This window comes from Nylanderia fulva, unplaced genomic scaffold (genome assembly GCF_048542155.1).
Source record: "Nylanderia fulva isolate GAGA-0341 unplaced genomic scaffold, ASM4854215v1 Scaffold99, whole genome shotgun sequence".
Taxonomy (NCBI): domain Eukaryota; kingdom Metazoa; phylum Arthropoda; class Insecta; order Hymenoptera; family Formicidae; genus Nylanderia; species Nylanderia fulva.
In genome coordinates this window covers 21,229-44,099 of record NW_028191123.1, presented here as the reverse complement: position 1 = coordinate 44,099, position 22,871 = coordinate 21,229, and the positions used below count along the sequence as shown (strand labels likewise).

At 32.4% G+C, this 22,871-nt stretch overlaps 2 protein-coding genes across 12 annotated transcripts in view; both read left to right on the top strand.

The window, feature by feature from the left end:
* Positions 1–22,871, top strand: part of magu (SPARC related modular calcium binding-like protein magu) — a 202,282-nt gene that overhangs the window by 166,303 nt on the left and 13,108 nt on the right. For all 11 annotated transcript variants that reach the window (XM_085490160.1, XM_085490158.1, XM_085490157.1 and 8 more), the window contains 2 exons: positions 6,657–6,826; positions 7,247–7,412. In XM_085490160.1, the coding sequence (XP_085346286.1) occupies positions 6,657–6,826; positions 7,247–7,412 (336 nt within the window). The remainder of the gene's footprint in view (positions 1–6,656; positions 6,827–7,246; positions 7,413–22,871) is intronic.
* On the top strand, positions 22,039–22,749 carry LOC146719415 (uncharacterized). Its single transcript, XM_085490166.1, has one exon. The coding sequence runs from the start codon at positions 22,039–22,041 to the stop codon at positions 22,747–22,749; it is 711 nt and encodes a 236-aa protein (XP_085346292.1).

The window sequence follows — 22,871 nt, the reverse complement described above, 5'->3', positions numbered from 1 at the left end:
ATATTTCAAGTGTGTGTTGCGAAGTCTGAATACCAAATGTCAAAATAGAGAGCGTGATGTATTTATTTATTACCAATGTTTTTTCTAAATTATGATTCAGCAAATTTTTTAAGTATGTCAAAATAACTACTGTCTAACAATTCGGTGTCTGTATTTAAATTAATTCCATTTTTCTGTTCTTTAATGTGGATCATTTCAGATATTAGTCTTTTATGGTAGTTCTTTTCGTGATCCATAATTTTAATATTGTCCCAGTCAAATGTATGTTGTTCGTTTAGAATGTGTTCTGTGACAACCGAATGTCTAGCAGAGTCTAATTTAATATTATTTTTATGCTCTTTAAGTCTCGTTCCTAACTGTCTTTTTGTCTGTCCGACATATGTGGCGTCACAATCGTTGCAATTCAATTTATAAATAACATTAGAATTCGTGGGGCAATTATTTTTGTCCTTTTGAACTTTTATGAAGTCATTCAATTTTTTAATGCAACGATATCCTACCACTACGTCAGGTCTTCTTATTGCTGAAGCAACTTTCTCAGATATTGATTCTATATATGGTATGACAAAATATTTAATGTTAGTATTAGTATTATTGGTATCTGTTATATTGTTATTATTAGGCTTGTTAAATTTCTTAGTTGAGAGATTTTTTAATCTGCGTTTTATTTCTGTGAAAATTAGATCAAGAGGATAACCGTTGGATAGCAAAATGTTAATAGCTTTCTCTATATTTTTTTTATGAAATTGCGGATGTGATAGTAATAAAGCTCTATCTACCAAGTTATAAATTGTTCCTATTTTATGACAAGTCGGATGATTTGAAAAAAATGAAAGTAATCTACCTGAGAATGTCTTTTTGTGATACCAATCTAAATAAATTTTATTATCTATTACTTTGATCATTATGTCTGAAAAGCTTATACAACGATTATCCTCTTTTTCCAATGTAAATTGTAGTCTATCGTTATAATTGTTGAATTCGTTCAAAACATATGTAATATTGTCAGCGGAAGTGCATAAAATAATGTCGTCTACATAACGGAAATAGAAAGTCATTTCGCAATTTAAATTACTAATTACCAATGTTTCCAAGTCCTGCATGACTATATCGGCAATGATCGGAGAAAGTGGGGAACCCATAGGAGTCCCATAAATTTGTTTGTAAGTTATGTTATTAAAAGTGAAAAATGTAGAAGTTAGTATAAATTTTATCATACCTATGAATTCATTTTTGGGAATCTTTGTGTGTGACTCTATAAAATGCCACCTATTATTGATACCGTTTAATGCAAGATCTACGGAAACATTAGTAAATAATGAAACAACGTCCAATGAAACTATTATGTCGGTATCTTGTATTGTTTTCCCTGATAGAATGTTGCATATATCAAAACTGTTATTTACAAAACTGTCCGCTCTAGGAAGGCTATCTTTTAAAATTTTATGAAAGAAAGAAGCAATATTATATAGAGAAGTATTTATTGAGGAAACTATTAATCTAAAAGGAATATTTTCCTTGTGGATCTTGGGGAGCCCATAGGCTTTAGGAAGAAGAGAGTCGCTTGAAAATAAATAATAATATTCTTTTTTGTTGATGAAGTCTTTTTTCAACCATTTTTTTAAACAAATATTGAGTTCTTTTTCTATTTTTGTTGATGGATTGTTTTTAACTATGGTATACGTAGAATCGTCTTCTAGGAGACTCTCAACTTTTTTTATATAAAATTCTTTTTCTAGTGCGACTGTAATGCTGCCTTTATCTGCTCTAGTAAATAAAATATTAGGATTTTGATTGCAGAATTTAATTGTGTCTTTATGCATGTGAAATAATTTTTCTTGTATGTCCGTTTTTTTTGTCGTTATTGTTTAAAAATAATGAAAATTGTGGAATGGCAGCATTACGAATCGAAGTAAGATTTCTGATCCCATTAGAATTGCTTTCTATATCTTTGATGAATTCGTGTATAGCTACTTTTTTATTTAAGTTAACTGGGAGACTAAATTCACCTCCCAATTGTAATAGATTGGTTACATTGGGGGGAATTTTTTATCAGTTAAATTAATAAACCATTTCTGGTTAGTTTGTTGTAAAGGGTTATGTGTAGCACAACGAAAACTGTTGGCAGAAACAGTGTTATCAACAATATTTGTCGATGATATTGTTTTCAATTCGATAGGATCAATATTTTTAATGTACTCTGTTTCATGCGATTTACGTAGCCATAGGAATTTTTTATTGTGTATGAGATATAATTTTTGGTTGAACAAAGAAAAGGAGTTGCAATGGTGATTTAAAATCTCCTGCCAGATATAAGATGGTAAAAGATTTTGGAGAATTTGGAATTGCCTTGACCGTTTTTTATTAAGTGAGTTTAAAGTTCTATATAAATCAAATATCTCTATGTTAAGAATTTCAGTTCTGATATTATGCAACAAACCACGCATCCTATTTTTTTATTTATAGTGGTGGAAAACAAATTTATTGTTACAGAAATTACGCAAATGGTTGGGAAACAAACAATATCTCTTACATTCCCTTAAAAATTTCAACTTCGACATTGCTTTAATTATCGCATAATTAAAATTTAGCCAAGATTAAAATGTTTTAACGTTTCTAGACCAAAATAGTTATAAATAAAACTAGAATTAAAACGATGGTATTTAAACGGGTAATTAGTCCCACGCATTATAAGGCCAGCATTTATTAAAATTAATTAATGAAAGGCTCGTATAATTTAACAAAATTAAACAAATCATATATAGTAGGCCAACTGAACGAGCAAATAAATAAGGTGTAAAAATTTTTATTAATAGTTAAATAATTAAATTAACATTCCGTTACAGAATCGATATAAATTGTAAACGTTTCGACTGCACTACAGTCTTTATCAATACATAAAAGTTAAATATTAAAATACAAAGTTAAATGTTAAAAATACAAAGTTAGTTAAATATTAAAATATAAAATTGAAACGATTCTTCGCTGTTGACCAATAGATATGCAAGGCGATTGGTCTGAGATGCCAAGTTATGCGACATTTGAGCATGCTACGGATATAATACGCGAATTAAATCAATGTCAGAGAAAATTAAAAAATCTTTCAACTTACATTATCGTTTTAACAAGTCCTTTTCCCCGATATTTCAAGTGTGTGTTGCGAAGTCTGAATACCAAATGTCAAAATAGAGAGCGTGATGTATTTATTTATTACCAATGTTTTTTCTAAATTATGATTCAGCAAATTTTTTAAGTATGTCAAAATAACTACTGTCTAACAATTCGGTGTCTGTATTTAAATTAATTCCATTTTTCTGTTCTTTAATGTGGATCATTTCAGATATTAGTCTTTTATGGTAGTTCTTTTCGTGATCCATAATTTTAATATTGTCCCAGTCAAATGTATGTTGTTCGTTTAGAATGTGTTCTGTGACAACCGAATGTCTAGCAGAGTCTAATTTAATATTATTTTTATGTTCTTTAAGTCTCGTTCCTAACTGTCTTTTTGTCTGTCCGACATATGTGGCGTCACAATCGTTGCAATTCAATTTATAAATAACATTAGAATTCGTGGGGCAATTATTTTTGTCCTTTTGAACTTTTATGAAGTCATTCAATTTTTTAATGCAACGATATCCTACCACTACGTCAGGTCTTCTTATTGCTGAAGCAACTTTCTCAGATATTGATTCTATATATGGTATGACAAAATATTTAATGTTAGTATTAGTATTATTGGTATCTGTTATATTGTTATTATTAGGCTTGTTAAATTTCTTAGTTGAGAGATTTTTTAATCTGCGTTTTATTTCTGTGAAAATTAGATCAAGAGGATAACCGTTGGATAGCAAAATGTTAATAGCTTTCTCTATATTTTTTTTGTGAAATTGCGGATGTGATAGTAATAAAGCTCTATCTACCAAGTTATAAATTGTTCCTATTTTATGACAAGTCGGATGATTTGAAAAAAATGAAAGTAATCTACCTGAGAATGTCTTTTTGTGATACCAATCTAATTAAATTTTATTATCTATTACTTTGATCATATGTCTGAAAAGCTTATACAACGATTATCCTCTTTTTCCAATGTAAATTGTAGTCTATCGTTATAATTGTTGAATTCGTTCAAAACATATGTAATATTGTCAGCGGAAGTGCATAAAATAATGTCGTCTACATAACGGAAATAGAAAGTCATTTCGCAATTTAAATTACTAATTACCAATGTTTCCAAGTCCTGCATGACTATATCGGCAATGATCGGAGAAAGTGGGGAACCCATAGGAGTCCCATAAATTTGTTTGTAAGTTATGTTATTAAAAGTGAAAAATGTAGAAGTTAGTATAAATTTTATCATACCTATGAATTCATTTTTGGGAATCTTGTGTGTGACTCTATAAAATGCCACCTATTATTGATACCGTTTAATGCAAGATCTACGGAAACATTAGTAAATAATGAAACAACGTCCAATTGAAACTATTATGTCGGTATCTTGTATTGTTTTCCCTGATAGATTAGATTGGTATCACAAAAGACATTCTCAGGTAGATTACTTTCATTTTTTTTCAAATCATCCGACTTGTCATAAAATAGGAACAATTTATAACTTGGTAGATAGAGCTTTATTACTATCACATCCGCAATTTCACAAAAAAAATATAGAGAAAGCTATTAACATTTTGCTATCCAACGGTTATCCTCTTGATCTAATTTTCACAGAAATAAAACGCAGATTAAAAAATCTCTCAACTAAGAAATTTAACAAGCCTAATAATAACAATATAACAGATACCAATAATACTAATACTAACATTAAATATTTTGTCATACCATATATAGAATCAATATCTGAGAAAGTTGCTTCAGCAATAAAGAAGACCTGACGTAGTGGTAGGATCTCGTTGGCATTAAAAAATTGAATGACTTCATAAAAGTTCAAAAGGACAAAAATAATTGCCCCACGAATTCATAATGTTATTTATAAATTGAATTGCAACGATTGTGACGCCACATATGTCGGACAGACAAAAAGACAGTTAGGAACGAGACTTAAAGAGCATAAAAATAATATTAAATTAGACTCTGCTAGACATTCGGTTGTCACAGAACACATTCTAAACGAACAACATACATTTGACTGGGGACAATATTAAAATTATGGATCACGAAAAGAACTACCATAAAAGACTAATATCTGAAATGATCCACATTAAAGAACAGAAAAATGGATAATTAATTTAAATACAGACACCGAATTGTTAGACAGTAGTTATTTTGACATACTTAAAAATTTGCTGAATTATAATTTAGAAAAAAACATGGTAATAAATAAATACATCACGCTCTCTATTTTGACATTTGGTATTCAGACTTCGCAACACACACTTGAAATATCGGGGAAAAGGACTTGTTAAAACGATAATGTAAGTTGAAAGATTTTTTAATTTTCTCTGACATTGATTTAATTCGCGTATTATATCCGTAGCATGCTCAAATGTCGCATAACTGGCATCTCAGACCAATCGCCTTGCATATCTATTGGTCAACAGCGAAGAATCGTTTCAATTTTATATTTTAATATTTAACTATTATAACTTTGTATTTTTAACATTTAACTTTGTATTTTAATATTTAACTTTTATGTATTGATAAAGACTGTAGTGCAGTCGAAACGTTTACAATTTATATCGATTCCTGTAACGGAATGTAATTTAATTATTTAACTATTAATAAAAATTTTTACACCTTATTTATTTGCTCGTTCAGTTGGCCTACTATATATGATTTGTTTAATTTTGTTTAAATTATACGAGCCTTTCATTAATTTATTTTAACTATTTGTTTTTGTTCCTATTCCCGAAATATAAATAGTGACCCTCGTAGCAGTACTGGAACTCAGAAACCCGAATGGCCTTCAACTAGTCGGTTACAGCCGCTTTTACGTTTTCAGTCGTATCAAAGAATGTCCTTTGAGATGAGTTTTCAATCTCGGGAAGAGAAAGAAGTCACAGGGACTCAGGTCAGGCGAATACAGGGACTGGAGAACGACAGGGATGTTTTTCCGTGCTCAAAATTCCGTAATCGAAAGCGTTGTGGACGGAGTTTTTGGCACGGAAAAACATCCCTGTCGTTTCCCAACTTCTGTATTTGCCTAACCTGAGTCCCTGTGACTTCTTTCTCTTCCCAAGATTAAAAACTCATCTCAAAGGACATCTCAAAGGACATTGATACGACTGAAAACGTAAAAGCGGCTGTAACCGACTAGCTGAAGGCCATTCAGGTTTCTGAGTTCCAGCACTGCTATAAAGACTGGAAACAATGTCTCAGACGCAGTGTGGCTTTCCAAGAAAACTATTTTGAAGGTGACAGAGTTAAATTATAAATAAAAGTTCATCTCAAAACAGTCTCATTACTTTATTTACACAACTTGTATACTATTCACTTAATTAAATTAATATTAGAAGATATAACGAATAATCATGCATAAAAACTCTTCCGTTCGATGAAGTTGAATGTGCACATTTAACTAAACAAACAGATTGTGAATGTAAACACGCTTAAAATGCAGATTACATAAATAAAGAAATATATATATTTATTTTTGTTATAATCAACATGTATTTATTATATATTAGCTTAATTTATTTTAATAGGATGTCCAGAGTTAAAAAAACAACTATTCCTTCGGGATCTAATGAATCTTATGCAAGAACAAATAACAGCATCCACTGATTCTGACGAAACCACCACGAAGTGGCAAGCTTCTAAGGAAGAAAGGATAGCTACATGGCATTTTGTGATGCTTGATAAGAATAAAAATAAGGTATATGAGAATACTCAACAGAAACCAATCATTTTTTTATTAATAGTTACATATTAAGACAGATAGTTACATAAAATATCACTTTTTATTTAAACTTCAATATTTATCATATATTTATACAATCTTTACATTAATTTAAAGTATTTTATAATTTAGATTCTAAAAAAAACATTAAATTATATTAGTGTATATAATATTCTATTTACTGCATAAAATTTTTGCTTTATAATATTTTTTTAACCTTCTTAACCTTTTTAATTTTCTAGAAAAAATTGTGAATATAATAGCTTTAAATTACCCATATAAAAAAAATATAAAAAGAAAAAAATAAATAAATAAACAAATAAATGTTTAATAAGACAATAATTAAATTTAAATAAAGCTAATTAGATTAAAAAAGTTAATTTACAATTGTTATAGGTTTTAGAAAAAAAAGAATGGAAAACTTTCCGCACAATGGTAGCAAATAATAGACAGCTTCGGAGATGCGGCAAAAAATTACCGAGATACTGTGACATCAACAATGATAGAAGAATCAGTATGACAGAATGGCTCAGTTGTCTTAATGCTCAACATCCAATAACAGGTACATTACATCTTTTATTTTTTATTTATATATAATTAAATGTAGTTAATATATTCAATTAAGAAACAAGAAATGTCTTTTATTTTATTTCTTAATGTCAAACTTAATGGAATATAATATACAATGTTTGACATAACTTTGAAATAATTTTGTTGATACAATTGAACTATATTAACATAGAAATTACCACATAAAAGGTTTTCATTCTATGTTTTCTTACTAATAATATAGGAATAAAGAATTAATCAATAATTGAATATTGCTATTTCAGTATGGTAAAATATTTTAATTTGTAATTATTTTCTTAATTATAAACATTTCCTGATATACAATAGTAACTGTCTATTTATTGATTTTTTAATGCTCGCAGTGACTTAAGGCTCAAACACAGACTTTTACATAACGCATAAAAAATTTGATTAGTCCATGAACGTGCATAACGTATATGCATAAGAAATTCAACCAATCGAGTTTCTTATGCATTATGCGTTATGCAAAAGTCTGTGCTCGGGCCCTTAGCCCTTAGGGTCTTTTAAGCGGGGTCTACAATGGCAGCAGGAGTACAGAGTACAAGAGTAAGCAATAAGTAGTACGAAATGGGATTTGTTCATTTCGTTATTCCTGACGAAATGAGCGAATCCCATTTCGTACTGCTTACTCTTGTACTCTGTACTCCTGCTGTCATTGTAGACCCCACTTCAGAAAAAAAGTCAGTAGTGCAATTTGTTGTTCCTCTTCAAATCAAACAACTTTTATTTGAAACATTTTGTTGTACAATAAAAAATAAAAAAATTTTTAGGGATAATCGATTAAAATAAATATCTCGTAGTATCTCGTCAATGAAATGAGGCATTCTGTAAATATATTTATTATATGTATATACGAGAATGGTTTGAAAAGTTTATGCAAAGTCAGAGATGGCACTTCGTACGTAAATTATTTTCAGTTAGTAGCATCTCTTGGAAAAACACCAAGTTTCAGTCAGATCGGTCTATTTCTTTGTGTTTGGCGTTTGTTTGAATCGAGGAAATCGAGTGATTATCAAAAAATGAACGAAAAAGAATTTTGTGTGATGATTAAACATTATTACTTTATATATAAAAAACAAATCGCGTCAGGAGACCAAAGAGAAACTTAATAAATTTATTGTGAATCTGCACCTTTGATTAAAATAGTTTATAAGTGGTTTCACAATTTTCGGAGTGGCCGTATGAGCACAAGTGACGCTGAACATTCTGGACGCCCTGTTGAGGCCACTATTCCAAAAATCATTGATAAAATCCATGATATGGTGATGGATGACAGAAGAGTGAAGGTGCGTAAGATTACTAGTGCTGTGAGCATCTTGAGTAAATGGGTACATAATATTTTGCATCAACATTTGGGAATGAAAAAGCTATCCGCAAGATAGGTGCCGCGATTGCTCACAGTTGATCAAAAACGAAATCGTGTGAGATGTTGCAAGGACGGTTTGTAACTGTTTCAACGGAATCCACAGGACTTTAAGCATCGTTTCGTCACGGTGAACGAAACATGAATACATCACGCCTGAGACCAAAGAACAATCCAAACAATGAGTTGCCAGCGAGGAGTCTGCATCAAAGAAAGCGAAGAACGTTCGTTCAACCGGGACAATTATGACGACTATCTTTTGGGATTCGCAAGGAATAATCTTCATCGACTATATGGAAAACTATTATAGATGCATATTATTTATCGTTATTGGACCGTTTAAAAACCAGTGCAAGAAACCGAGCTACAAGAAAAACGTCCACGATTCCCTAGTGGGCCAACTAGACGAGGTTTCGACATACTTGACAAATACTATAATAGATGTATTCCGAACAAATACTTGATTGAATAGACATATTTTAGACATATAGACGTCTAAATATATTCCAGAACCAACATAAAACAAAACGTCCAGTTCTTGAATAGGCAGCTTAGATTTTGTCCATTTAGATTTTGTCGAAAGACAATGTGTCTAGATTGTGGCCAAATTCGGTCCAAATCATCACTGGATAAAATTCGTCTAAACTTTATCCAAAATTTGTTCTTTTAAGAAACTTATTTTATATCTTAGTGTGGTAGATATTAATATTTTTATTTATTAATAATTAGAGTTCTTATAAAATTCTTTTTATTGTCCTACAATTGCCATCATTTTCAAGGTAAATTCTAAGCAAAAATATTTTCTATTTAATATGTATTCTATTTAAAACACTTAAAGAATCATAATTTTTTAATGTTTTAAAATTATTGAAATTTTAACAAAATTAATGAAACTTATTTTATCTTTTAAATATTAGAATTCTTATAAAATTCTTTCTATTGTCCTACAATTACCATGATTTTCAGGGTAAATTCTAAGCAAAAATATTTTATATGTTGTGCGTGAACCTTCGAAATTATTTTTGGTGCACAGAAGGGAAATATTTATTTTACGCCGAGAACGTAAATCTGCAGTAGGATTCTGTGAAAAGAGAGTGAACGGTTTCGTGAGATGTATTTAAAATGATTTATTTTACAAACTGAACTGAAACAATTGTCTAATAACGCGTTCGCTTCTTAACTATACGCGATTCCCGCCACTCTAATCTCTTTTCAAACTTTCAAGACGGGCTGTCAGGGCAGACTGCTCCGAATTCGTACATCTGTAACGACAACGGCCGATAGATCATATGATCGACGCGTGACACGTGCGTGCCCTATCGTGATTCGCTTGCGATCGACCTATTGAAGAACGAAATTCAGACAAAAACGCTTATTTGTCCATCTGGAACGCGCGGTCGCGAAAATAAGTCGAAAGTGATGACCTTGCCGAAAACATCGAGAAACGGCTTCTCGAATATGCCTTACAATTTTATACATATGTATTCTATTTAAAACACTTAAGGAAGCATAATTTTTTAATGTTTTAAAATATTAAAATTTTAGCAAAATTAATGAAACTTAATTTATCTTATTGGGGTAGAAATTAATATTTTTATTTATTAAATATTAGTCAGAGTTTTTATAAAATTCTTTCAATATTGTTCTATAATTACTAGAGTAAATTCTAAGCAAAATTTCTCTCTGTATATACAGACTGACTATAATTAAATATTTTATAAAAAAATTCATCTAACACTGGATAAAATTCGTCTAAACTTTGTCCAAGACTTGTTCAAAAAATTACTGTGTACAAAACATTTTGTTCAAAACTGTGTGTGTGTGTGTGGTTCAGATTATCCATAATTTTTCCGCAGAAATCTGTCTAAATTTTATCTAAAACTTGTTCAGAAAACTATTGTCCACACTCTGTACAAAACTGGTTCAGATTGTTCATCATTTTTTAGCAGGAATCTGTCTAGATTTTGTCTACGATTTATAAAAAAAACATTGTCTACACTATTAAAAACTACACAAAATTATTCAACACTTCAAGACAGAAATCTGTCTAAATTTTATCTAAAACTTGTTAAGAAAACTATTGTTCACATCCCGTACAGAACTGTTATTATCTTGTAATAGTTCCTTCATTTGCCGCTATGCGACACAAGATGCACTGTCTATCTCGTATTCAAGTTTAGTTACAAGAATTATATAAAGTACATGCAAAAAGCGGCTATTACAATTAAATATGTTATTATTATTTTGATCTATTTAATGTTTCTGATACGATCCCAACACAGGGAAATCAGATATACATATGTTTATATATTATTCATCTTTTTTACACATTTTAGTTCTTCACTGTCTTTCAGCGAGATCTTGACAGTTTGGACGCCTTAAAAAGTCATATAAGTTTTTTAAGAAATAAATTAATTCTATTTTTTTATTTTTTATTTTAGTACCAAAACAGTGCTAAATACATAATCGATATTAAAATAAAAAATTAACACAAAATAGAGTCGATCAGTGTGATTTCTGAAAAGCTCATACCTTTGTCAGAATGTTGTCCAAGTTGTCCAAACTGTGGGCAATGTTTAGAAACCGACTAGACAGATTTTAGACAGATTATTTCATCAATATTTGAGCAATGTAGACAATGTTTAGACAGTATGTAGACAAATATATACTGGTATGTAGACAGTATATAGACTGGTGAATGTGTTCCAAAATCCAGAATGCATCTAATAGCGTTTTCGATTGGGAAAAAGTTAGTGCGCACCAGTGCGCACTCAGTTCACACGAACACTGGACAAGTTCCATGGGTTGCACTGAATAGTGCAGGTGAAAAAGAACACGCCGAAATTTTCAGTGCCACTTGAGTTGACTAGATTCCGGGAAGAACGAAAAAGTAACCTCGACATCTTGTGTTCAGTTAAGTAATGATTTTTATTATATGTAATTAAATATAGAAGATGATCAAGAATATCACGTATGAGAAATATAAAAATTATTATTATTCAGTATAAAAATGTTATTACATTAAGTACATTAATTATATTTTAAAAAAGGGTATAGGTTCGATGTTTATATAAAAAGATATAACACTTACAGTGTCATTATCCATTTTTTTCACACATTCTACATAATTTACAGTTTTTGGAATTATTCTTCTAGTTCGAAGAGTTGTAATTATTTCTTCTTGCTCGCTTAAACTAGAAGAAGATTCCAAAAATGTCTCCAAAATATTAAAGAGAGCCAAATCCGAATTGCTCATTATGTCGAATTTTCGTTCAAAAGAATGCCCTACTGCTTGCATGCATCCAGTGCACTGAACTGGCACCGTCAAAATATCTCGTGCCACTTAGTGCGCACTGAGTGCGCACTATGCGAGTGTTGTACGTTCAAACGAACACGCAACACTAGCCAAGTGCGCATTGGCACTACCAATCGAACACGCGCCTGACATTCAGTGCAGCCAGTGCACCCCAATCGAAAACGCTATAAAACAAGTCTAAGATTATGTCTACTTTTTGTCTATAATCCATCTAGTTGGCGCGCCAAGGTGATTGCAAAAATAGTGAGTCTAAAAATTCTGATCATTATTTTTATTCATTTCCCGATATAAAATAAGAAATTAAACGAAAAAGGAAATGGATTTGGGCTGTCAATCGTTTAGAGTAAGTATTTTTTTAAATCTAATTGTAAGAGATAAACTGGCCGTGAGAGCCGTGCGCAATGTTAGGGATTTTAAATTAAAATCTTAATTTTTCGATATAATTTAAAGTACACTTATAGATATGAAAAATTTGCTTGGAACATTGCCAAGACTTTCTAAAATATTGGAATTAATTCTTATTTTTTGAGAAATCATAATTCCGCTAATATCCTCTGACCTCCCTAGAGAAATATAGGCGAGAAAATTACCTATTTCTAAAAAATAAGAACTAATTTCAATATTTTTTTAATATTAGTTTTGGCAATGTTTCAAGCAAATTTTTCATACCTATAAGTACACTTTATTAAATTATATCGAAAAATTAAGATTTCGATGTAAAGCGCCTATCATCGCTCACGGCTCTAACGACCAGTGAGTTATCTCTTAGTTAGATTTAATTTAATCTGAGCCTTTAAATTGTTTTTTTTTAATTTTACATAATAATTTAAATAAAAGAATTATAGAAATTAATTTACTTATAAAATCAGAAAGAAATATTTTTATCGGCTCTCAATATTAAGAATATAAATATGTTTTTTAAATCGGCCAACAGAGCCAAAGCACAAAAAATTAATTATTCGGAACTGTATCTCTTGGTTTGAGATCACTAAGTTCCATATATAAATTAATCTCGAAATTTTTCGCGCCTATTTCTCCATATGTAAGTTTCGAGATTAATTTATATATGGAACTTAGTGATCTCAAACCAAGAGATACAGTTCCGAATAATTAATTTTTTGTGCTTTGGCTCTGTTGGCCGATTTAAAAAACATCATATTTATTTTCTTAATTATAAAAATTAATTTGATTATAAAAATTAATTAATAAAGACCTGCAATGTTCAGTATTTTTCTTTACTATTTATAGAAAGGATGGCAAGCCATAGACACCAAAAATTCAAGATTATGTAGTATGCATTTTATTGATGGACAGAAGTCCAATAATCCTAATAATCCAGCTTTTTTACCTTCTGTTTTTTCGGACAAAGATAAGAGAATATCTGAAGCTTGTATGAAACGATTTGAACGAGCAAAAAACAAAAGTAATTAAGTAAATAATCCAGCATTAAACAATTTTGACACTTTTGCTATAAATAATGTAGATATTGAACCAAATACTCGAAAAATTGATATTCCAACAGATCCTTCAGAATCTTTACAAACAAAAGAACCGAATATACTATTCTGTTATAGTACGGATACAGAAATATATACACAGACAAATATTACTATTAAAAAAGTTGAAAAAGTGCGATTAATTCTACCTAATGAAGAAATAAAACCAAAAATGCAATGCACAGCTTCTGGTTCAGATTTAGCAATACGTAATGGATTCACAGGATTTGCTCACATCAAAACTGATTTAGTTTTAAAGCAATTCGGGGGTATATCTTTAGCTATATTTTCCGTTCTTTTGGAATTTATTACACCTGGTAATTGTGGACAACCTCGCTATTTTTAAAAAATTGGAATAAAGATAGATTAATATTATTTTTTATGAAAATGAAACTTGATATCTCATTCTAATATATTTTTGAATCCATTTTTGGCATACATTCGACGACCGTATCGAGTTTTTTTTTAAGTATTGCAAACGTTGGCTACATTAACTAAAATCTGGATTTTAGGCTTTCAAAACCAGCCATAAAGGCAACATTACCAGTTGCTTTTCTCTCATAATTATCCAAATTGCAGAGCAATCATTAATTATATAGAATTGAAATGATACTCTTCCTACCGTTGAACAAAGGATTCTTATGTATTTCAGATATAAAAATGGATTTACTGTCAAATTTCTTATTAGAATAACACCAAATGGCCTTATCACATTTTTATCAAAAGGGTACAGCGGTAGAGCTACAGATAGTTTTATCATAAATAATTCTGGTTTTCTAAATCTCGTTAAATCGGGAGACTTAATAATGGCTTTCCGCAAATAACTACAGAACTGCTTAGGAAAAATGCTACTTTTGTGATGCCTCCTTTTGTCATAATCCTCAGTAAACGAAGGATTGTAAGATTATTTATTAAAGCAGTTATAAATAAATGAGACAAATATTTAATTTCAAATTAAACACATGTATATATATTCTGAATAAAAGAAATAAAGTGAAACGTTACAAAAATTCTCAGCCGAAGCTCACGGGCGATGCCGAACCAGTACGACCGTCCTTATTTCAATTTCACCTAATCACGAGAATCTTCCAATTTGAACAAGAATTTATAATTCAAAGACTACTAAGACTCTAGGTCTGAACAAGAGCAATAATTACTCGGAATACAATCAAAACGCGAACTCTTTCTCTTTGGCTTTCTCTGATCGAGTGTCTCGTATCCGTATCGGCGCTCGGTCGGCTGCCGAATTTCTTGCCGGTAAGGATGAGCTTCCAGGTAGGAGCAAATTTTGAAATTTCGATGGTGCGAAAACGGCGCCAATATTTAATTTTTCTTACAGTTCGGCCGTACTGATTTGACATTCGACCCGAATGTTGTACAGAAACATTTGGTATAATTATCACCTATAACAAAAACATATTATATTAGTTACATATTTCGCAGTTTTTTTATTTTTTTAATATCTAAATAAATGCGATATAAATGGACAAGGAGATTAGCCTAATTAATTATAAATTTATAAATGAGGTCTCGCGGATGCGCTACAAAATAATCACAGTAGTGTACAACTTATATAAACCTCGCGAACACATACACGCTTGTACATATAAAATTACATTATAACAATTATTTATTTACACTTTTTTTTATTGTAATATTGTTTTGACTCATGATTTCAACTTATCGGGCGACAAAATAGAATTATACGGTTTCTGAGTTATATTGAATCCTGGAATATCGGTCATGACATATCTGTTTTTATTAAGTACCTTGGCGATCTTATATGGGCCTTTGTAATTCGGTTTAAGTTTCTTATTTACCCCAAGTTTCGCTTGTAAATCTCGTATCAACACAAGGTCTTCGGGACTATATACGGTTGGTTTCTTATCATGAGAATCACAATAACGTTTATTGTATTCTCTCAACTTGTTATTCGCCTCTGTCGCGATAATGTAAGCTATGTCTCTTTGTTCGACCGTATTTTGATCAATTTCAAGCAAATATTCGATGTATTCCCTAAGGTCTTTGTCTTCATGACCCCGCTGGTCATATCCAAGGAGAAGTTTCAAAGGAAACCTTTTGATCGCGCTACTATATGTATTATTTATCGCGTACTGAATAAATTCTAAACGATTTTCCAATTCTCGGGTGACTCTATCGCCTTAATTAAACTACTTTTTAAATATCGATAAACTCATTCGACCATCCCGTTAGCCCACGGAGAGGTCACGGCGACTTTTCGGATTTTTACTTTTATCGTCTCCAAAAATTTTCCAAATTCTGCCGATATAAAAGCAGACCCTCTATCAGACACCATCGCCGCGGGTTTACCGAACACGTTGAACAAATATTTCAAGTGATACTTCCCTCGTATTCGTCGTCTTCGTGGAAAAAAGCCATGTAAATCTAGTAAACGTGTCAATGAGCGCACACACGAATTTACAACCGGTTTCTGTTTCCTGGAGAGGACCAAAATGATCTATATTATGAACTATCTTGAAGGGTGCCTTGGGGGAAGACTCGATTTGAGATTCCCCTTCGAACCGATTTGTTGACGAATTTGCCATCAAACACGTTATACAATTGTCGATATAACTCAACTATGCGAATTCTTTTTCGCATAGTTGGGAACCAATAAACTCCATGTATTCCCTAAAAAGTTTTTTCTACCCCGCCATGTGTCATATCATCGTGGTAGATTCGAATGATATTATTAATCATCGTTTCAGGTACCGCGAAACGACTACGATCTTCACTCTTTCTATATACTAAACCGTCTATTAATTCAAATTTGTCATGATCGTTGTAATCCAGTTCGGTCGCGATTTCTTTTAAACGATGATCCTGAAGTTGACGAAATTCGAGTTCTCTTTCTACAGGCAATGATTCTAAATAACAAACTTGGCGTGAAAGCGCATCTACATGCGCTTTCCTAGGCGATGCTCAACACGAAAAGTGTAATTTTGTAAAGCGAGAGTCCAGCGCGCGATTCTCGGATTTAAATTAGCTTTATTAATAACATATACCAGTGCATTGCAATCCGTAATGACTGTGAAAATTACGCCATACAAATAGATGTGAAATCGTTCGACGGCTCTTACGATCGCGAGCATTTCTAGTTCGAAACTATGATATCGAGATTCTGCCGCATTCGTGTTCTGACTGTAATATGCAATAGGGGCCCATTTCGCATCAGCCTGTTTTTGCAAAAGTATCGCATCGAGGCCTTGAGCACTCGCGTCCGTATGTAACTTGGTAGGCGTGGAGGGATTATACAAGTGAAGTACCGGGTACGCGGTCAATTCTTTCTTGACTGTTTCGAACACCGAAATGCAATCTGAATCGAAAATAAAATCGACGTTTTTTCACAGCAAGTCATGCAACGGTCGCGCTTTGTGAGCATAATTGTGGATAAATTTGCAAAAATGGCTAGGCCTAGAAAACGCTGCAACTGGTAAATATTTTTCGGGACAGGGAAATTTTCCACTGCCTCAGTGTAACGACTGCTCATCGTAATCTGATTATATGAAAAAATATATCCGAGATATTCGATTTGTTTGCGCAAGAAATTACATTTCGCCAGATTGAACTCAAAACCATATTTTCTAAGCGTCAATATGACATCTTTCAATACATCTAAATTTTCATTTACCAAACGAGATGCTATTAGTATGTCATCAATATAAACCAAAATTTTATCCTCCCTTATAAAAGGTTGCAAAATCTGCACTATTCTTTTCTGAAATTTGGCCGGTGCCTCCGAATAGCCGAATAGGAGTTTCAAATATTCGAATTGTCCGTCGGGCGTTACGAAAGAGAAAAATTTTGTATGCGACGGGTGCACCTTTATCTGGTGAAAACCGTCTCTCAAGTCTAGTAATGTGAAAACCGATTTTTCGCTTAATCTAGTTAGACACTCTTCGATGCGCGGAAACGGGTATTTTTGTTTCAATACTCTAGCGTTCAAGGGACGCAAATCCACGCACAGTCGCAAAGTTCCATTTTTTTCGCACTGAGACTATTCTCGCACAGTATGTCGACGTAGGTACTCTTTTTAATAATTTCGCGCGCTTCTATATCGTCCGTTATTTCGCGGATTTGTTCGTGTTCTTTCCACGCGAATTTTCTCAGCGCGTACGCGTAAAAATCATCTTTAAGATTAACGCTGACGCAATAATTATCATCGACTACTTCAACTTCCGCTTTAAGAGATTCTAACACGGTCATTTTTAATTTTGTTTTTTTCCGCTGGACCGAAATCCGTTAATCAATTATTTAATATCGACTCGGAATCTGCACTAGTATAACACACATCTATTTCTGAAAGCAATTGTGCAAATAATTTGAAGCACGCGTTGACTATGGGCAGAAAATCAACGTTAGATCATTTTTCTGTAAAAAATCGCGTCCGACAATTAAATCCATGTCAGAAAAATCTGGACTAACTACATGTAACAAAATATCAAAAACACGATCAGGAAAATCTCTGAAACTAATTTTCGAATTAATTTTACCTAACACATTAATAGGCGTTTTCGTAAAAGCGTTAAAGCGAATTTCCACCCTTTTAGTCCACACCTGAATATCCGCCGTCTCCAACGATTCTACCGGTAATTCAAAATATTTATTGTAATTCTTTACCGATATAAATGTAACCGGGCTACCAGTGTCCATAAGGACATAATTGCAAACGCTATTATTCAAATTTGTAATTTTAATTAATGGAGCCGCTAAATAGAACTTATCGTTTTCTGCTACCGCCGCTGCCATCGACTGAGAGGGGGAGGATGCCTTGGACATCGCCGTCGGTGATGGGGTCGACACCGCCGCTCGCTCCTTGCTCTTTAATGAAAGGCAGTCCGCCTTCCAATGACCCTTCTTCTTGCAGTAATTGCATACTGTGTCGGCCTTGTCACGCTGTGCCTTGTCGTCGCTGCTCTTCTGCGCTGTGTCCTTACTTTTGACGCCCTTCTGATTGGCATGCGGATTTTTCCCTTCCTGTTTCTCAATGTTAAACGTGATCCGTCGCATGGCGTCCAAGAATTCGTCAATCTCCTTCGTATTCAAGGATAGTGCAGTGGCTCTTAGCGAATACTGCGGAATGCCATTAATAATGAGATTAATGGAGTCGACTGGGGGCAGGTCCAGTTAATGGATCGGTGCAAGCTTATCGATCGCGTAGCGATCAAACGATTCTCTGCCTGGATTCCACCTTCTTGCTTCGATGCGTTGCATAGCGACCGTGAACGACATACGTCTGTCGAACATTTTTATGAATGCCTTCTTCAACTCATATCAAGATTCGAATACGGAGCCTTGTTGCATCTCGTATCACTGTTTAGCTAGCTTCGTCAATTTACTTGAAGCAGCTAACAAGACAACGTCTGCGGAAATCCCGTGTACTTAGGCTACTCTATCCACCCTTTTAGTCTACACCTGAATATTCTCTTCGTCAGTGCCACCAAACTCCGGAATCTGCGGCGCAAGCAATGACACCGCTTGGGCCGGCGACGACGTGCTAACCGTCGGGGAACGTATCGGTTCTTCCGACCTTTCCCGTTCTCGGGACGATTCGCTGGGAGACGAAATCTCTCTTCGAGAAAGCGACGAGCAAACTTTTTCTAGCATTTGCCGCTGTTGTTCCATGAAGAGATTCATCGATTCCACCATTCGATCAAGGGCGCCTAGGGCGACCAAATGCTCGATACTGTGGGCGCGCGTCCACTCGTTGCGCGCGAACGTGATCCCGTTGGCGGGAGCTCCTAAGCTGCCTTAGCCTGCTGCAATTGATCCAGCAGTGCATCAATCATGCGGGACGGGTCGGACGAAGATTGTATGTAATGACAGACGACTTCTTGTCGCAGTTCCTCCAACGACATTGCTTCCAAGCGTTCTCGTTCCATTTTCAAATTCTCGATTTTCTGCGATCTTGTCCCAACCATAAATTTTATAACAGTCTGTTGACTCGCATACTGTCGGAAAAGTTTCAACAATTCAAGAACAGACACGTCCATACCGCGTGAACCGTTATATATAAAAACTGCTAATATATACAAGTTTTGGTATGCGAGAGCGTAATCGTATAAGAGCGAAAGAGAGAAATACAAATATACGCGAATATACTCCGTATGTTTTACAAAGAAAGAATGCAGGCACGTATCTCACTTCTGATTAATTGTAAGATAATTTATTAAGGCAGTTATAAATAAATGAGATAAATATTTAATTTCAAATTAAACACATGTATATATATTCTGAATAAAAGAAATAAAGTGAAACGTTACAAAAATTCTCAGCCGAAGCTCACGGGCGATGCCGAACCAATACGACCGTCCTTATTTCAATTTCACCTAATCACGAGAATCTTCCAATTTGAACAAAAATTTATAATTCAAAGACTACTAAGACTCTAGGTCTGAACAAGAGCAATAATTACTCGGAACACAATTAAAACGCAAACTCTTTCTCTTTGGCTTTCTCTGATCGAGTGTTTCGTATCCGTATCGGCGCTCGGTTGGCTGCCGAATTTCTTGCCGGTGGGGATGAGCTTCAAGGTGGAAGCAAATTTCGAAATTCCGATGGTGCGAAAACGGCGCCAACATTTAATTTTTATCGATTATATCATGCATATAAGTTGTATTTTGATTAATGATCAACCACCATTAATTAAGACCAATGAATAAATTGCATGCAAATTAAAAATAAAATATAAATAAACACAATGATAACTTATTAACTATTACGAGGCCATGTGTAACGAGCAAATAAAAAATTATTATAAATCTTGGAAAACTTTAATTAAAAAAAAAAAAAACCAATTACAAACGTTTCGACTGTACTCAGTCTTCTTCAGTGCGCAATAATCATTATAATAAATAAATAAATATAAATAAAAATTTTAATAAAAAGTCGCAATACAATGTCAAAATAAATTAAATAATTATGTCAAAATTAAAAGGCAAAATACGCTAACAATAAATTTAAATTATTAAAAATAGTTCAACCCGAACAGTCCTAATTAGATGCAAAAATCGCATTAAAATAATTTATCCGGCTAATCAATATTATTTTAAAAATTATTATTGAGAACTCGGAGTGGCACTTAGACATTACTCCAAACCAACCGCTCATCGTTAGTCGGCGAAAGGCTATCAGTCCGGCAATGATCGTGTCCATCATCTCCAAGTTTTTTTAAAATATTATAAACTGAATTTAAAAATAGAAATTGACTTATGTATGTGTAAAAAATTAAGAATTAACAATTAAAAATTAATTAATTGTTGTTTACAATTGTCTCCGAATAAATTAAGATGACCATGCCTCTAATTGTTGTTGAACTTAGTACAATACTTGACTGATGTCGAGTCATTTGAAAAGTTGAATATATAGGTGTCAATTCGCAAAAACATAAACATTTTAATAAGTCTAAAAATTTCCTATTTCTTCTAGAATGTCAAAATAAGCGTTGTTGAGCAATTCAGTGTCTGTATTATTATTTATACCATGCTTTTGTTCCTTTATGTGTATCATCTCCGAGATAAGTCTTTTATAATAGTTAGATTCAATATCAAGTATTTTGACGTTATCCCAATCAAAAGCATGTTTTTTATCTACAATATGTTCTGAGACCACAGAATGCTTAGAAGAATCAAATTTAATGTTATTTATATGCTCCTTTAGTCTAGTACGTAATTTTCTTTTGGTTTACCCAACGTATGAAGCTTCACAGTCTTTACAATTAATTTTGTAGACGACAATATTATTGCTATTATGCGCATTTTTGTCCTTATGGACTCTGATGAATTTGTTAAGATTATTAAGACAACGGTACCCTACTCTAAAATCTGATTTTTTAATTGTCATTGTTTCCGAGATGTTATTAATATAAAATCTCTTAAAAAATGGCAGAAAAAAGGTACATTTCCAATAAAGAATATTTTTCACTACGTTCCAGCGACTCCCTTCTTCCAAAACGTTATGGTTTCCCAAAAATACACAAGAAGAATACTCCATTTAGAATTATTGTGTCATCAATTAATACCACGCTATACTCGATTGCCACATTTTTACATAAAATTATATCAAATGGTATTCCCACGGTTAAAAGCAATGTAAATAACAGTTTTGAATTATACGTATAGCAAGCTAGCGGGTAAAAAAATCAGTATGGAAGATATTCTAATATCGTTAGACGTGGTTTCACTTTTCACTAACATTCCGATAGATCTTGCAATTGAAAATGTGAGCAATAGATGGAATGATATTAACACACATACATTAATTCCAAAAAATGAATTTATTTCTATGGTTAAATTTATACTGTCGTCAATACACTTCAATACAACTCAACGTCATACACTTGGACTGGTTTCAAAAAAAGATTTGTTCAGACAGAGTACTATCTTTCTTATCGAATCACCCCATGTGCCACAAAATAGGAGTGATTTATAATTTGATCGATAGAGCATTGTTATTATCTCATCCCATATATCACAAGAAAAATCTAGAGCTGTGTATTGAAACATTGTTGGACAACGGTTACCCTATTCATTTAATTTTTAAAGAAATAAATAGAAGAATAAAAGTAGTAAACAATTTGCAGTTTAACAACAATAGAACAAAAGAAATTATAGAAGGAAATAATAAAAAATTTTTTGTCATCCCCTATATTAATAACATCTCGGAAACAATGGCATCGACAATTAAAAAATCAGATTTTAGAGTAGGGTACCGTTGTCTTAATAATCTTAACAAATTCATCAGAGTCCATAAGGACAAAAATGCGCATAATAGCAATAATAATGTCGTCTACAAAATTAATTGTAAAGACTGTGAAGCTTCATACGTTGGGCAAACCAAAAGAAAATTACGTACTAGACTAAAGGAGCATATAAATAACATTAAATTTGATTCTTCTAAGCATTCTGTGGTCTCAGAACATATTGTAGATAAAAAACATGCTTTTGATTGGGATAACGTCAAAATACTTGATATTGAATCTAACTATTATAAAAGACTTATCTCGGAGATGATACACATAAAGGAACAAAAGCATGGTATAAATAATAATACAGACACTGAATTGCTCAACAACGCTTATTTTGACATTCTAGAAGAAATAGGAAATTTTTAGACTTATTAAAATGTTTATGTTTTTGCGAATTGACACCTATATATTCAACTTTTCAAATGACTCGACATCAGTCAAGTATTGTACTAAGTTCAACAACAATTAGAGGCATGGTCATCTTAATT

Bases quoted from the DNA above. Each gene is read 5' to 3' on its own strand.
- LOC146719415 (XM_085490166.1), top strand. From the start codon at position 22,039: ATGTGCCACAAAATAGGAGTGATTTATAATTTGATCGATAGAGCATTG.